Genomic DNA, 17,506 nt, shown 5'->3' with positions numbered 1-17,506 from the left:
TCCAGCCCTCAGGAAGAGATGCCTGGTCTTTAAACTGGCTTACGGTGCCCCTTAACACCCAGGGCGTGCCCCACTTCCCCTTCCCCATCCCCTCCCTGTTCACCTGGCCAGCTGCTACTTAATCTTCAAGACCCAGCCCAGGCACCCACACCTCTAGGAAGCCCTCCCTGCTGGGCAGTGAGCAGCTGAAAGCGAGAGGGTCCATCTTCCAACGTGGTCCTGAGTTCGTGCTCAACTGTTGGCACGTGGCCGCAGTGTCACTGAACTGGACCCCACCTTCAGGGGACCCTTCCTGTCCTGTGGCCCTGGCTTTCGCAGGAAGCACCCCGTGGAACAGAGGGGAGCCCCCAGCTGGCCTTGGGTGTGAGGGCCAGGCTGAGGCCTCTGAATGCTGTTGGCTGGTGTGTCCCTCCTCAGCCTGCAAGGCCCTGTCACGCCCTCCACTTCCTCTCATTGTGCCTCCTTTCCTGTTTAGCTGGACTGTTAGACTGGGGATATTTTTCCCTCCCTTTGAGGACCTGCCCAAATAGAGCTATTTCTCCATTGTCTCTCCCCTGACATCTCCCAAGATTCTCATCTCTGACCCCTGGGTGGGCTCTGGAATCAATACACTTGGGCTCGAATCCGAGCTCTACCCTTTAGATGTGTGATGAGAGGCAAGGATCTCAACCTCTCTGGACTTTGGTTTCCTCATTTGTAAAAAGAAACTAAGAGCACGGCCCTCATGAGATTGTGAAGGTTTCATCAGCTAAGGATGTCTGTGTCCCTGGGAAGTGTGAGCTGTGGCTGTGTCATCCTGGTGGTGGTTCCACCCCAGCCCTGTTGAAGCGGGGGCTCGGAGGAGAGCCCAGCTGGATGCTCACTGGATGCCTGCGAGTCCAAACATCCTGTTCTCTTTTGAACTCCTTACTGGAGAAACAGGGAAAAGCTGATCTTTTTTTTTTTTTCTTATACCCGTATCGGGTGACACAAAAAACACAAGGCCGGCTGGGTTGAGCTTCTTGACTCTGATGTTTAGGAGCAAATCTGAGCTGCTGAGCAGAGTGGCGGTTCTCTTCCTGGATTAGGACTGATTCCGTGGGAACAGGACCACCCCTGAGGCAGGAGCGCAGCCCGGATGTCTCCCCGAGGCTGGGGCCTGCCACGGAGCCCCCTCCTCCTGGGCAGGGGGCGCCCATGGCTCACATCCTCCCCGCCCCTCCTGCCTCCTTCCCTGCAGGTGAACTTCCGAAGCCCCCGAAGTGGCCAGAGGTGCTGGGCTGCACGGACCCAGGTGGAGAAGCGGCTGGTGGTGCTGGTGGTGCTTCTGGCAGCAGGACTGGTAGCCTGTTTGGCAGCTCTGGGCGTCCAGTACCAGACAAGTAGGTGCCTCGTGGGCGCATCGTGGGCTTCACTCATTCCTGCCCTGGCCCTGTCCACTTGTTTAAGGGGCTTCCCCAATCAAGCCGGGCCCAGGAGAGAGCAAGGTCTGGAGGGCTGAGGTTTACCAGGACAGAATGAGACCTGGGAGGTGGGCGGATGGGCGGTGGAAAGGTTTTGGGATCAGAATGACATGAGTCCAAATCCTGGCCTGGCAACGTATTGTGCATGTCACCTTGGACAAGTCACTTCAGCGCTCTGAACCTGTGTCTTCTCTGCTTTAAATGGAGAAAACAGTGCCCAGTTTGGGGATGTCTCTAAGGACTAGAGTTACTGTATATCACATACCTGGTGCCAAATAGGACTGCTCTAACCTTAGCTCCAGGTACTATTATTGTTCAGATGTGGGCTAGTTGGACACAGACTGGCATCGTCCACCATCCACAGTTCCAACAAAATAGCAATAATGGCTTCCGTCTACCGAATACTTTCCATGTACCAAATACCGCACCTCTCCTGTACAGATGTAATCTCATTTCCTCCTCACAGCAACCCTGCGAGGTGTGGTTGCTTCTGGCCCCATTTTCAACATGAGGAAACTGAGGCAGCGAGACTCAGTGACGTGCCCAAGGTTATGCGGCTAGTGCGGGAGGGAGGGGAGCAGCTGGAATTCAGCCGCCAGCTAGCAGGCCCCAGATCTCAGACTTTGCCTCCTTTTGTTATTCATGGTACACCCCAATGTGTGTTAGTGACCCCAGAAAAGCTGTCCTTCTGTGATCCAGGGGGCCTTTGTGTACCTCTGTCCTACCTTGTATAGCAGCGTGATCCGACCCCACTCTGATCCTACGGTCAGGGATCTGAGGCTGGTTCTCTGTGTCTGGCTGAGTGTGTGTTGCAAGTGCCTCACACAGAGTCTATGCTCAGTAAGCTCTCACGGAAGTGCGAAGGGCAGATCCAAGTTAAAACTAAGAATGGGAGTCCAGACAATTCCAGGATCTCTCGCTCCCCTGTGTCCAACATCCAGCTTTCTGGTGGCAGTAGTCCAGCTGGTTGAGCAGCCTCTGGGGCTTTGCTCAGAGTTTAACCCCATCGACTTGGTCACCTGGCACTTAACCCATCAGAGCAATGGTGAACCTTCACAGGATCTGGGAACACCAACCCCAGGCTTTGTTGAACCTTCTCCACTGTGAATTTGCTGACCTGAGTGGGTGGCCATGCTGGACTGGGATGGGGAAGGGCTTTGGGGGCCTGGAGAGAGGGTAGGACTCCATCTGAGTCATCCTTACATCCCTCCTGTATCATTTACTCATTCATTCATTCATTCTTCACTCCATAAACATTTGATGAGTGCTTACTCTATTTCAGGCACCTAGACGGTACCTGAGAAGCAAGTGCTTAATTATTTAACTCTAATGGTTTGTAGATGTTTCACCACATGTGCCTAGCACCCCCGGTACAACGCATATCTGATTGATTGATTGATGATTATCAGGCCCTTAACCCTATAAGCTTAGCTTAATTCCTGCGTGCCATAGTTGTGCACATACTTTGCAAAGTGAGTAAATAAATGACTGAATGAACAGAGAACAGGAAGGAGGACTAAGCTGAAAATAGCCTTTACTGATGACTCTTATCCTGCAGCCGCCATCTTGCTTCATCCTAAATCAGCTTCAGTTCAGAAGACCCTGCCGGGCAGTGTAGACGTAGCCAGCCTCGTCTGCCCAGCTCTTGGCGCTGTGCCTGGGGAGTAGGTGAGACTCCAGCAGGCAGCATCACCCTGAGATTGCCCCTAGGCGTTCCCAGGATGTTTCTCCACCAGAAACCAGAAGGGAGCTCCCAAGGGCTGGCTCCTAGCGATCGGGCCCCAATACTTCTGTCATTGCCAGACGGAGCCCACAGGGAGGAATCTCGCTTCTTTCTCTATCCCAGCCCTCGCAGGGCCTCAGAAGGTTTTTCCCAGCCTGGACCTGGCTGAGAGGAACTCTTCCTCTAGGGTGGAGCTGGGCTGGGGATCAGGTGACCCTTGAGCCAACCCATGTGTCTTTATCAGTCTTTATCAACTGCCTGGACCTGCGCCTGGGAAAGCCGTGGTCACCCCAGATAATGACAGTAACCTCATTACCCAGCAGCAGGTGCGGCATTGGCCACCTCTGAGCAAACATCGGGCCAGTCAAAGCAAACTCTGATGACTCCGAAAGAACTCACCTTTAAGTTATGTCTGGGCACTTAAATACCACTTTCCTGCTGTGCCTCCTTTACAGGAACTTACAGATGCTTTGCAAACAGTGGCAGAAAAACAAACAATAAATTGTCCAGAAAATATTCTGCATGACTTATGTAGTGTCAAGGCCAGGCACTGTCCGAACAAGTGTCTGTGAACTATGAATTAATTAATCAAATATACATTAGGTACCTGCTGGGCCAAGAATAGTTGGGAAAGGATCTACAGACCAATAATTAGTCAAATAATCAAGCAATTGTTGCTTAAGTACCATCTGGGGACCTCGTCCTGTGCAGACAGAGTATGTGCTCGGTGAAGTACTCAGACCTCTCAGACTAATTCCTGGGGACTGGTTTCTTATTTTGAAACCAAGTCCCCCTGTGATAACTAGAAGAATCAGTTTCTCTCTGTGTGTCTCTCTCTTGGACACACACATAAGCATGCACGCACACGCACGCGCGCGCACACACACACACACACACACACAGATTCTGCTGTGTCTTGCTCCCCGAGGATCACCCTCTTACAGCCAGCTGTACTCTGGGTTTTCCCACCACCCAAGATTTCAGCAAGCTTTACTTCCTGTAGTTTGTTGTATAAAAACAATAGGTATTCTTTTCCTTTTCCAAATATGAAGTTATATCATAATAGTGAATAGGCTTTTTCAGACTACTCAGAAATTCTCTTCCCCCCATAAAGATTCTAGTACATTCCCTAAGTTAGGAAGTGGGGCCTGCAACCCTAAGAGCTCATCTAGAGTGATTTAAAAGGGTGTCAGGCTCCCACCATTTCCGTTCTCTGTTTTCGTGTCTAATGGCTCAGTAATTTTTGTTGTATAATCATCTCAAAACAAGTAATAACCTCAAAATACAGTCACCCTGATTTTTTGTGCTGTTGTGCAGCCCCTCTGAGCCCTTTGTCAGCCTTCACGACTTTGTGTTTGTCATCTGATATTAATAAGCCCACAGGCCACCCAGCCCTGGCTGGCACTATGTTTCTGAGTGAGGCGAAGACCACCCCTGCCAGCATGTTCATTCTCTTCTGCTCTCTCAGGATTGGCCTGGGAACATCGGACCCTAAGACTCCAGGGAGCTGGGCCCCTGCCCAGTCGTGAGGTTGTTTCATCGCCGTGAAATTGGTCCTACTGTTCTCCCTCCAGTCTAGATGGAGAAACCATGAGGCTCAGAGGGATGAGCTCACTTGCGTAAGGCCAGAAGCAAAGAACCCTCTTAGAACCCAGGCTTAAGAAGGAGCCTCCGACGCCTGCCCTGCCGCACTCCTCCCCCTGCAGTGGGGAAACCAAATGTGCCAGGAGGGCCGCAGCAGCCCCGGTGTCCAGCCCAGGGGTGGTGAGGGAACGCAAGGAAAGCCCAGCCTTGGAGTTGCCGAAGCAGCATGGAGTGGGTTCAGCCTGGGCTCTCCGACGCAGCAAAGTGGCCTTGCTCCGTTCACTTGCTCAGAGCTTCAGTTTCCTCATCTTTGAGCAGGGGTGCCGCACCCCTATCAGTAAACAACCCCTCTTGTTGTTGGTCTGCTTGTTCCGCTGGGCCTGTGTTCTTAGTCACAAGCCTCCATCTCCTGTGGGCAGGTGCACCTTGCCACCTCGGACTAGGCCATGGCTAAGGTTGCCCACAGTTCAGTTCATGTGCTTGAGCCTACCCCTCAGCCTCACAGCAGGAGTCTGGCCCCTCCTTTTGCCTCTGGCCTTCAGTCTTCCCACCTCTGCCCCACAGCCTAAGAGAACCAGCTCAGAGGAAGCTGATTTCCCTGCTCATTGTGTGTTTCGGGGGCACTTGTAGGATTTGGCAGCCCTCCCACTGCCCACCTGCACCAACCGCCACTCCTCATGCTGGCATCTGGCAGGTGGGGCTGCCCTGCCTGCTGCCACTGGCGGCCAGTCATCACCGGAAGAGCTCCCTCCAGGCCCTTAGCAGGCACAGGGGAGAGAGGGTGAGGTTCAGTTCAGATCCCACTGGCTATTGGACAGGGTACCTAGCCTCTCTGGGCCTCAGTTTCCCCATATGTAAAAATGGCCTTAAGCAAAATGATCTCTTAAGGTGGTTTCATTTTTATTTTTTTGAAGATTCAGTGATTTTCCTGCCTTGTACTCAGTGGGAATGATTTTTCATAGTTTCCTTCTATTCCTAATAGTCTCTTGTTCTCCCTAAGTCCCGGCACCATATTGTCTGTATCACCCTCTTGGCAGGAACTAAATATCCTCAGTGTATGCTTGTAGAATAAATGATGGACGTTTCTCCTAATGTCGTCTTTTCATTTTTCTTGTATGATGTTTGTATCCCCAACTAAATTATTAGCTCTTGAAGGAAAAGTCTGTGCCTTTTATATCTCTCACCACACACGCACACACGCACACACACACACACACACACTGCACTCAGCAAAGAATCTGGAAGATAGTAATTATTTTGTTAAATAAATGAATGCATGAATGAGTGAATGAATTTGTTGAGCACCAGGAAATAATAATAATAAAAAAAAATCAATGAATATTTGTGGAAGGAAGGACTGATTTAAAAAAACACCTTGGTTCTGAGTACTTTTTAAAGCCATAGACAAGATTTCAGACAGCTAGACAGAAGTCTAATTTATAAGCGAGGAGATCATGAGTTTACAGAAATCTTTTCTCTGTAGTGGTCTAGTGATTGTCCAGTTCCCAATCTGGTCAGGGCTGGGGTGGGGTGTGGCACCCCAGGGTCCCAGGCCACCTGCACTGTATTCCCATAGCCTCCTCCCTGCTAACCCTTCACTGGCCTCTTGTCCTTGACCCCTGCCAGGAACCCCACCGGTGTGCCTAAGTGAGGCCTGCATATCAGTGACCAGCTCCATCTTGAGTTCCATGGACCCCACGGTGGACCCCTGCCAGGACTTCTTCACCTACGCCTGCGGTGGCTGGATCAAAGCCAACCCAGTGCCTGATGGCCACTCGCGCTGGGGGACCTTCAGCAACCTCTGGGAACACAACCAAGCCATCATCAAGCACCTCCTCGGTAAGCACTCAGCAGGGGACCAGTGGATGGGCAGCAGGGGACCAGTGGATGGGCTGCAGGGGAGGGCTGTCTGCTGGACCTGCCTGGCCAGGCCCGGTGAGAGGAAGACCTTGGCAGAATGGGGAGATGAAAGGCTTTCCTATGAGATAGGAAAAGAGTGAGACTGGGTTGGAATGTCTGCCCCATCACTCATCATGTGAGCCTGAGGAAGGTGCTTATCTCTGAGCCTCACTTTCTTCATCTATAAAAACAGGAGTAATAACACCCAAACGGCGGAGTTTCCAGAACTCAAGCACATGCACGTGAAGCAATAGTGTGGTATGTGTGGCACATAGTAGGTGCACAGGAACTGGTAGCTTTAGTTGTGGCTTTTGTGGCTTCAAGCTGTGGCTTAGTTTTGGATCAGTATTGCCTGTGAGTTTTACAAGTTGTGAGCAAAAGGAATCAAGGCTGAGCACACTAGATTGGATTTTAAGGTTGTGAGCTGATAAAAGTTTTAACAGTGGTTTATCTGCGCGTTATTCATCGTAGGCATTGTCTTCCTTAGCCTCATGGTTCTCAGGCTTGCATGATACGCCGTCTAGCCAAAGTTCTTCTCTTTATACCTTGTTAGGCCTTCAGCACCTCTAGCTGACCTTGGCGTTGGTGGTTTTATCCTCAGATTAGAATCCCACGTCTGTCTTGTTTGCAGCTGTAGCCCTGGTTACATGTCTGTTGAATTACCGTCTGCCCGTTGGGGTGCTCCTCCACGGGCAGTCAAAACGCCCTGTGCTGTAACCTCTAAACGTTCTGACTTAAACCCCTTAGAGCCGAGACCCTCGCCACCCCTGCTTCCTAGCTGACCCCCGCCCCATCCTCGGACCCTAAATGCCGGGAGAGGCTAAATCATGAAAAGCCAGTCAGTTAATCCATCAATGGCAGGACTTAGATGCAACAAATACTTATTAAGTTAAGTTTTTAAAAAACTCTCATAATACTCAAAGTAGATAAATTGAAGAAGACACCGAAAGGGGACAGATCTTCTCAAAGGGACAGAAACCTTCCTATGAGACAGGTAAAGAGTCTAATTTGATGATCATGAATTCCAGGCAACTGTGTCTTTTAGAAGAAAGTAGGAATAAGCAAACCAGGTTAAGGAGACTTTTCCTTTCTTTCCCGTCTCAGCCCCAGGGGTCATGGCTGCTGCAGGGTGACACCCACCCGCAGCTTCTCCTTGGCCCCCAGCAGCTCCTGGGTGGGCTCCTCGGCAGCCCCTGCTTGTCCTCCTGGGGGTCAGAGCAGGGTGGTGGGTGGCAGTGGGGCCGAGGGAACTCCATACGTCAGGAACAGCAAAGCCCCCTGCCGGCTTTATGCCATCCAGGTGCCTTTGGTAGGAGACCGAGACTTTCATTTCAGCAAATCTGTCTGTGGTAGCCTGACTGGAACTCAGGGATGTCCCTTCCCTAGCACCTAAAGACACAGGGGCTAAGCTGGGACCATCAACCGAAGCAGGAGGGTAGTCCAGGCAGGACAACAAGATGGGCTGGTGTCCCTGCTTTGGTCACCAGGACCTGGGTTCAAGTCCTGGCTCTGCCATGAACTGTGTGATCTTGGGTCAGTTACATAACCTTTCTGGGCTTCTTCTCTCATCAGTAAGTACAGTGAGAACCAGGCCTCCTCCAGGTTATGAAAATTAAATGGGAAAATATCTTTAAAGTGCTGTGCCTAGGCCGGCCATATTATGGAGGCTGCTGTCTGTGTTGGTGTCACTGTTCTTATTATCACCTTTGACCTTTGCCCGGCACTTGTCAGTTTACAGAGCTCTTTTGTAGATTCCATCTTACTTGACCCTGTGGGGTAGGAGCTAGGAAGGTATTGCTCACCCCACTTGACAGATAAGGAAACTGAAGTCCCGAGAACTCCTCGAGACAGGCTAGGAGGTGGCAGAGCTGGGGCTGCCTGACTCCTGGTCACGTGTCCTTTCCCTGTCCCACACCACCTCCTCCAGGTTCAAGGGGCGGTACGGCTCCCTGCCCATCTTGTTGGAGACGTCCTGCAGGAAGTAGAGAGCATTGAGAGCCCAAGAGAAAGAGGCTGACACTTGTTGAGTGTCTGCTCCCCACCCTGCTCTGTACCAGGCTCTTTATATCCGCTGCCTCCTTAATCCTCACAGCTACACTGGGACTGAGGAACAGTGGTTCCCATTTTACAGATGAGGAAACTGAGAGAAGTTAAGTAACTTTGCCACAGACACCCTGCCAGTACAGAATGGAGAGGGGCTCCAGCCCAGGGGCAGTTAGCACTGAGAGGGGATGGGAAGCAAGGCGTTGGGCCCTCTAACTCCCAGTCAGGCCCAGAAGCAGCCCTTTTATAGGGTACCCGTGGGTCCTGATCCTGCTGGTTCTGGGGCTGGGTCTTTTCAGGAGGACCTTGGGTGTAGACCAGGACAAGTCCATCCTCCTGCCCCTCTCCCCAGGTGGCAGGGCCTGTGAGGAGTGGCCTCCAGTTCTGGGCTCTGGCCTTACATCCACACTGTCCCTGAGGGTCAAGGTGTGGTGGGGGAACTGCACTGAGCTGGACATGGAACAGCCAGAACTCTGCGTTCAAGCCCCTGGCCCTGGGGCCACAGCCTGGTGGTTATCAGGAGCCCAGGCATGCTAGCTCACCACGTGTGACCTTGGAAAAGCGACCTGGCTTCTCTCCAGCTTAGCTTCACTATCTGTAAAATGGAGATAATGATGCCACCTGACACTCAAGGTTACTGTGGAATGGTCTCACATGTGATGGGTCAGAGTGCTTAGCACAGAGCCTAGCACCTAATAGGTGCTCAGCATAACAGAGCTGCCCTTCCCGGTGGTGGAAGGTGAGTTCCAGCCCAGACCTCTCCCTGCAGGCTGTGTGACTGCAGAGAGGCTGAGGAGCCTCTCTGGGCATCAGCTCTTCCCCTCTAAAGTGGGAACTCACTCAGAGCACTGGTAGGATTGTTCTAAGGGTTAATTGGATGACTGAAGAAAGAGTAATTATTGCTTATTTTATTTCCTGTAGAAGCACTGATGGACCCTGTTATCAGGGAAGGGGGTACAGGGCATATCCATAACCATGCTGGGTTGTTTACTTGTATTATTTTATTTAAATTATGGAATAGGCTGTATCTGCCCATTTTCTAGATGAGATTCTTAAATACAAAGGAAACGTATTTCCTAGGAAGTGGTAGAGCTGGGATTCAGCCCCAGAACAGTGGGTCCTCAGACCTGTATTTTTTCTCAGCTGTACACACTGAGGTCACAGAGCAGCCCAGAAATACAGTTTGCCAACCTCCTTTCCCCCGTGGCTGCATGACTGAGTTCTCCAGGCTGGGTGAGACCTGGCCCAGGCCCAATGAACACAGCAGCTGGAGTCACCTCCTGTCGTACTGACCAAGAGCTTCCTCACAAGACCTATCCTGGCTTCCCCTCCCCCTGGGCTCACTCCTGGGAACTGGTCTGGAAACAGCCCCTCACCTGTGGGCCTTCATACCTGGGGCTTTGATACCTGGAAACTCCTGAAGGGACAGGAAGCGGGTGAGTGGGTGACCAAAGTATGCAGGAACGTGGGCTGGTGCATTCTTGGGCTCAAGGCCAGGCTGGTTTCAGCTCCCCCAGACGTAGAGGTCAGCCAGCAGGCCTCAGGAGAGAGCTGGAGCTGAGGGGATTGGGACTCCAGGGGTACCTGGCTGTCCAAGCTGGCCTGGGGGGTGGCTTCTCTCGGAAGAGAAGGACCATTCAGAGGCTGAAGAGGGCTGGGTCAGCCAGCTGGGCGGAACAGCTATTACCAGCATCTTGCTGTGTGACCTCGGGCAAGCCGCTTCTTTCTGTAAACGGTGAATTCATTCTGGCTCCCTGAGAGGAAATCCAGGCAGATCTGTAGCAGGTGGGTTGAACCGGACCTAGTGCCACTGTGGCATGACCTGGCAGCCTCATGGCTAGAGGCGGGTGACCCCAGATGCATGAGACATAGATACCTCACCCAAAAGACACTGCACCCACCCGAGCTACCAGCTTGGGCTGTCTTTGTAGGAGACAACGGTGTGTCCTGCCTTTACCAGAGGAAGGATGCAGCTGAACCCGTCACCCCTTAGACTGGGCCTTGCCTTACGCTTTCCAGCTTGTGCTTTTAGCACAGACTGTTCCGCCATCTAGAAGGCCTACCCCACCCCTCCCTATCCTGCAAGACGTTTCTCAAACCTGCTTCTTCTGTTATGCCTTCCGTAGCTACCAAATGGCCTCTCTGGACTTGAGCTACAATTGTACGTTGTGTGCCTGTCATATTTACTATATTTTATGTTATAAGAAGAATGGCATGCAAAGAAAAATTGATCCCTGCATGTTGTAACCATGTGCACAACACAGATTCCATAAAGAATGTTAGCGGTCTCCCTTTCTTCTACCCCTGATGCCAGTCTCCCTGAGAAATACAAATAGCATCATTCCAGTAGCATTGAATCTGGCCACATCAATGACTTGGCAGTTAGTCATGTTGCCCTGTGACATCGCTTCTATTTTTATTTTGATTTGTTTTTCCAATATTTACTGTCTACAGTACTTTCATCTTCCTGTGCATGTTGGAATCTCTATGGACAAGGTCTGCATCTGAAATGCTTTCTATTCAATATTGTGCTGGCAGCAGTGGGCCTTTCTTTCTGTTTGGGAAATGGTCAGATGGATTGATTGATGGATTGATCCAAGGATGGGAGTGGGTATCCAGGGCTTCTTAGGGCGGCTGGACTGCTTCAGGTCTGCCCCTGGTTTTCAGGTGAACCTGCAGGAAAGAGAAAGGGAGGCACAGAGAGCTTAGGCCTCTCTTCTGGCCTCAGCCACTCACTGGTGTGACCTTGGACCAGTTACTCAGCCTCTCGCCAGTGGAAACTGTTAAGACAAGATTTACACCCACAGCCACACCCACACACAGAGGAAGCAGTTCAACTTCCCAGGGAGGCTTAAAACCATGTGGGTTCAAATTCCAGCGTCCTGAGTATTAGCTCTGCCTCCCTCGGCGAGTCCCTTCATCTCCTTGTATGTCATTTTCCGCCTCTGTGAAATGGGGCAGCAGTATCCACCTCAGGGCGTCAGTGTGGTGATGAAAAGATCCCAGCACATGGCCGAACCAGCAGTGGTCATCAGTAAATGGCAATGGTCTTAGCTTGATTTTTGTTCTTCCACAAAAAAGGCACCTCCTTATCAGCTCCTCCTCTTACCCTCACCAGGTGGGGCTCCCAAGGCCAGTGTCTGAACTGCTTCTGTGTTTTATCTGAAACAAACGCTGGTCCTGTCCTGATGTGGAGTCGGGCCCCACATGGTCCTGGCCAGCCAGCCCAGCTGCCGCGCAGAGAGGGTGGGGTGCTGCTGCTGCCGAATATGCAGTGACCCCCATCCCTGCAGCCCGCCCAGCTGCGGGAGCGTTTGTTTCCTCCCTGGGAGCGATGTGGGAAAGGGTGTTCCAATAAAAACTCCCAGAGGAAGAAGCGGGCCGATTAAACGGTGTGCTGTCTTTCCTCTCTGGGACTTTGGGGAAGTGACTGAGGAAGTTTCTGGAATTCTGGGTGCCTGGGAGGAAGTACCCAGGCTGTTGGGAGCCCTGTTGTCTGGCCCTGGACTGTCAAATTGTTTCCATACCCCTGGGGCCCAGGAAGTGCTACCATCTCCAAAAGGTGGCCCCTTGCTGGGTCATGGAAGCCGCCCAGTTGATTCCTCCTGGCCTGCTCCCTCCTTCGGGGAAGTAAACACAGGCAGGCTGTCTTAAAGAAAACCAGGCTTTTAACTGTGACTGATTTCACTCTGAAACCGTCTCCTCCCTCAGGCTGACGTGACTGATGCCTTTCTCTGCGGAGTTCCCAGGACACTCCTTCAGTTAACACTCAGCAGTTATGTACAGTCCACTAACTGTGCCAGCATCGTGTAAGGCATAACCGTCTTTTCTCACTGTAAGGAGCACAGCCAGGCTGTTTCTTGGGAGCCTTTCTTTGGGCCTCTTATCTAGGTGGCCTTGGGGCCACCGAGGAGGGAAATGCCAGCTGTTTCGAGGGCCAGAGCACACAGAGCGTGCCTCCCTCACTGCTGGCCTGGCATTTCAGGGTCATGGCCAGAGCCACTGTGAGCAGTGGGATGCCGCTTCTGGGGTCTGGTGAGCAGTGACGGTTCTTCAAGAGCCTAGCTGCTGGGGGATGTTGTTACCGAAACTAGACCCCTGGGAGGTGGGTGGGGAACCCCCTTTGCTTTCCCTGATGTTCTGCTTCCTGAATCTGAGGAGCAGGGAACAGTCCAGCTTCCGCCACATCTACCCTCCCCCTCCAGAAGGCTCTTCTCATGCTCCGGCAGGGCCTGGGGGACAGCAGGTGTTTCCAGGGCCTGGCAGTGGTCGCCTGTGGTCTCCATCCTAGCCCCTCAGCACGCAGGCCCCTGGACCTCTGTCTCCATATCTCCCTTCAAACTAGCCCCAGGCTAATCCCATCCGCTGTTCAGGGCTATCACTCTGACTTCAGCAAGTGATGCTGTTTATGGTAAGACTTGAGGGGCAGGGGAGCCCATGGAACAGAGCTGGGAAAGCTGATTAGACTGATCAGGAAATGACACTTGCCCTTTGAAACAGGCTGCACCAAATGGATTTCTTTTCTCCAAACAGCTTGCTCAGTTTTCCTCATACTGTCCATATTTCCCCAAACCTGCTGCCCTTTCCCCTCATTTCTACCTGGTGAATAACTTTTCATCCTTCAGAACCAGCTCAAACAGTGGAACGTCCTCTGGAGACACCCCCACCCCAACCCTCCTCATACCACCAATGGGTGTGACTTTTCTATGGGTCTCAAAACCATTGGCATTAATCAGAGCACTCTCCTGTCGTGCAGTCACACCTGTGTCACCTTATGACCAAGGGCTCTCTAGGGGCAGTAATGGATATTATTCATGTCCGTAAAGCCTAGTGCCCAGCCTGGTGCCTGGCACCCAGTGGGTGCTCCGCATTGAGGCCCTTCATTAATGAGCATCTGAGGAGAAGCTTCCCAGGCAAGAGGGCCTCTGAGGGGCCTTGAAGGCTGTGTGGGGTTTGACAGTGTCCCACGTAGAAGGCCAGGGTGAGTTTTCTCTTTGTGTGTTTACTTGTTTGTTGCCTGTGTCCTCACTCTGGAAGGGAAGTTCTGTGGGGACAGGGATGTTGTCTTTTGCGTCCCCAAAGCTTCCACAGAGCCCAGCACAGGGAAGGCACCTAGTATCTGTTTAGTGGATGAATGGATGAAGTTCTGCCAGAAGTCTTCATGGTGGAGGCAGGGTTTAGGGGACTCTTTGAAGGAAGCAAAAGAAGGAGTTTCAGGGTCCAGGAAGAATGAGTATGAAATGAGGAAAAGTGGCTGGAGCAGTGAGGAGCTCCCCAGGGTGGGGAGCAGAATGGACCGAAGGAGTGGAGGGGATCGGGGACCCCGGCGGGGTCTGGAGCAGGGCGCTGAGACAAAGGCTCAGGCCCAGGAGCCCTGGCACGTGGCAGATCCTTCGTGCCCTGAACTGTGGGGAGCGGTCACCTTCCCTGGGTGCCGACGGGACCCTGCCCCTGGCTTGTGCACGTAGAGGAACATGGCCCTCAGCACGTGGCATCCAGACCAGGGCACCAAGAATAAGGAGAAGGGACAGAGTCTCCCGGGGGTCCTGGTGTAAGGGATTGAGATGCTGCTTGCGGGGGTTGGGAAGGAACATGGCAGACGGCCTCTGCATCAACTCCAAGTCTGATGAACACACCCGCCCCTCTCAGGGAGAAGCGGAAAGTCAGTTCATAATGAATGAGGCCTTTAAAGCTTCCGTCCAAGTCCAGTCATTATCGCAAGAAAGGTCATCTGGGATCTGACGACCAAGATAGGTCCCTGTCCCACGAGCCGGGCGGGGGTGTTTGGGCCACGTGCTGGCTGGCGGAAAAGGCAGGCTGTCCTCCTGCTGGGGGGCCTGTGCTGCCAATCCAGGGACATGTGTGTGGACCCATCCAGCAGAGGGGGAGAAACACGGTCCTGACTCGCAGTCACCTGAAATGAGGAATGCCTCTGGTGTGCCCGGCCTGCCCACCGGCGGTCACATCCCCATCATGACTGGGTTCCTCACCTGCACCAACAGGCAGAAGTCCAAGCTCTTCTCACAGCTGAGAACACCGAGGCTCTGAGAGACACTTGCCCAGGGCCACCCAGTGTGCAAGTGGGAGCGTGTTGCAAACTGCTGTCCTCTGTCATTCCAGAAAACTCCACTGCCAGTGTGAGTGAGGCGGAAAGGAAGGCCCAGGTGTATTACCGTGCGTGTATGAATGAAACCAGGATTGAGGAGCTCAAGGCCAAGCCCCTGATGGAGCTGATCGAGAAGGTGAACCCTTGCCCTGCCCCTCCTCCAGCCCTCTCCCTTTTACCCCTGTCCCGTCCCCATACTCCTCTTACCCCTGCCCCCTGCCCCAGCTTCCGTCCCAGCTCTCAGCTACCACCAGGACCCCGCCACCTCACCCCTCCAGCCACCTCACCCACCTGGATCAGAGTCTGTCTATCTGCTGACGGGTCGGGCTGAGTGTGTGTGCGCATACGTGTGCACCTCGGCATAGCCGGGAACGTCTTGTGTCGTTGTGTGGGGATATATGTCACGTGTGTGTCTCTGGGCACCTGTGAGTGGTCCACAGGCCAGCTTTACAAGGAAAATGTTTCTCTATGTTGCCGCTTCCTTTTCCTCAGAGGGCATGTTTGTGTGTGAGGTGGGGTGTGTTCTGGAAGGACCAACAGAAAGCCTTGGATCAGAAGCAGAGCCCTCCCTGTGAGGAGGGCCGCACTGACCTGGGGCCTCCGCGTCCTGCTGAGCAGAATGAGTCTTTTTCTTCCTGGGCACCTTCCAGTCAGCTTCAGATGGACTCTGAGGGGACTGCCCAAAGCCGGCCGGGCTACCCAGCACACATGGAAGGGTGGCCTGGGTGTTTTCTGGCAGCCTTCTGCTCCCTCCCCCAATTCCTCTTACCCCTGCCCCTCCCCCTGCTGGGTGGGGCACTGGCAGATGGGGAGCTGTGGGCACTGGGGAGTGGACAGTCCCTCCCCTCTGGCACAGGCCTCACGTGCCAACACTGACCCAACCAGGGAAGACTGAGGAGATTAAAAAAGTCCCAGCTCTGAGAGAAACTCAAATCAATCATAATTCATCGACCTCTTAAAAAATATAGACCTTTTTTTTATGGACACAGTTGAATTTCTGATGTAATAGGAATTATATTCACTGTAGTTCATTGAGTATTCAAAAGTGAACAGAGTACAGGAAAAGTCTCCTTCCCATCCCCTTCCCCAGCCACCTAGGGAGCAGCCACATGTGGCTTCATGACTCTCCTGTTTAGGCTAAGTCTTTGCTCCCTGGGGATCTCCGGCTCACTGGCTGGAAACCCCTAATGAAAACAGACAGTCCCTTTCATTTGCTCCTGAGGCTCAGATAGGCCAGGGGGCTGCAGAGGGTCACAGAGCAAGTCAGCCGCAGAATCAGAATCTCCCCCGGGGTCTCCCACCACCTCATCCCCTCCCCATTCCCTCTCCATCCCCACAGCTTGGGGGCTGGAACATCACTGGGCCCTGGGACAAGGACAACTTCCAGGACACCCTGCAGGTGGTCACATCCCACTACCGCACCTCGCCCTTCTTCTCCGTCTACGTTAGCGCCGACTCCAAGAACTCCAACAGCAACGTGATCCAGGTGAGCTGGCCTGGAGGCCCAGGAAGAGGACGGGGCATGATCTCAGGGCCTGCTTAAAGTTTAGCAAGCAGCGGGGTAGGGGGCTTGCCCTGGGCTGCAGGTTTCTGGTTTCTGGGCCTTGGTTATTTCTGCAGGCTCCCAACTGTGAGATTTTTGCAGGCAAGAGGTTGTGAAAGGGCAGGCTTGTCTTCCTTGAGTGGGTGGGCTCACTGCCGCACAGGTGAATCTTTGGGGTTCTGATTGGTCACTGTGTACCCCAAGAGTGATGTCAATTTCTGGGCACAGCTGGAGCCACCTCCTGGTCTCCCCACCTCAGCCCCCGAACTTCATGGCTCTGCTTGGGATGGCTTTGAGTCCATCTCTTCCTGCCAGAGCCTGCCCCAGACTGAGTATCAGAACACCCAGGGGAGCTCCAGCCCTGGTCTGCCCATCCTCAGATGCAGAGGCAAGAGACCCAGGCTGGGGGTCCTGAAGACTGAGTTCCCACCCACCTCTGCCACTCACTCACTGTGTGACCTGGGGCAAGTGCCTCAACCTCTCTGAGCTGCAGTTTCCCTATCAGTCAAATGAACTATATAACACCCACTCTAGGTAGCTCAAAGTGGTTCTGATAAGGGTCAAGTAGCTATCAGGGACTGACCCTCCCCACCCACCCAGCAATCAGCAAGCCCCTCGCTGGCACTCTGTCCTTGAATTTTCATCCCAGCTCTGAGGGTTAGATGTTATTTCCCCTATTTTCCAAATGAAGAACCTGAGGACCAGAAAGGTTCAGTAACTTGACCAAAGTGACAGAGCTTGTGAGTGGCTCTCAACCGCTCACCATCTTGGGAAGAGTAACGAGGTAGAGGTGCTCTGCTGAGCCTCGGAGGAGTTTAAAGAGGAAGGTGGCTCCGTCTGGCCCTTCAGAAGGGCCTGGAATCTCTGCGTCTGACCACGTGTGTGGGAAGGAACACAGCCCCACATGTGTCTGTCCCCTCACTGAGGGCCCATACTGGGGTGGCCTCAGCTACCAGCCTGTGCTCCTGCTGGGGCCTGAGCTAGTTCTCTCTTGCTATGTGCCAGCTGTCTCCACGGTGGGCAGAGGCCGTGCCTGTGCAGGTGTGTGCATATGTGACAGGTTATCCCCTCTCATTCCTGCCTTTCTCTCCAGGTGGACCAGTCTGGCCTGGGCTTACCCTCAAGGGACTATTACCTGAACAAAACTGAAAATGAGAAGGTAGGTG

The 17,506-nt window shown here is 53.0% G+C and overlaps 1 protein-coding gene across 2 annotated transcripts in view; it reads left to right on the top strand.

The window, feature by feature from the left end:
- Positions 1 to 17,506, top strand: part of ECE1 (endothelin converting enzyme 1) — a 103,665-nt gene that overhangs the window by 61,078 nt on the left and 25,081 nt on the right. For both annotated transcript variants that reach the window (XM_032495375.1, XM_032495373.1), the window contains exons 3-7: positions 1,220 to 1,361; positions 6,376 to 6,588; positions 14,812 to 14,933; positions 16,137 to 16,283; positions 17,434 to 17,499. In XM_032495375.1, coding sequence (XP_032351266.1) covers positions 1,220 to 1,361; positions 6,376 to 6,588; positions 14,812 to 14,933; positions 16,137 to 16,283; positions 17,434 to 17,499 — 690 coding nt within the window. The remainder of the gene's footprint in view (positions 1 to 1,219; positions 1,362 to 6,375; positions 6,589 to 14,811; positions 14,934 to 16,136; positions 16,284 to 17,433; positions 17,500 to 17,506) is intronic.

The sequence above is a fragment of the Camelus ferus genome, chromosome 13, assembly GCF_009834535.1.
Source record: "Camelus ferus isolate YT-003-E chromosome 13, BCGSAC_Cfer_1.0, whole genome shotgun sequence".
Taxonomy (NCBI): domain Eukaryota; kingdom Metazoa; phylum Chordata; class Mammalia; order Artiodactyla; family Camelidae; genus Camelus; species Camelus ferus.
This window is presented reverse-complemented; position numbering and strand designations above follow the sequence as displayed.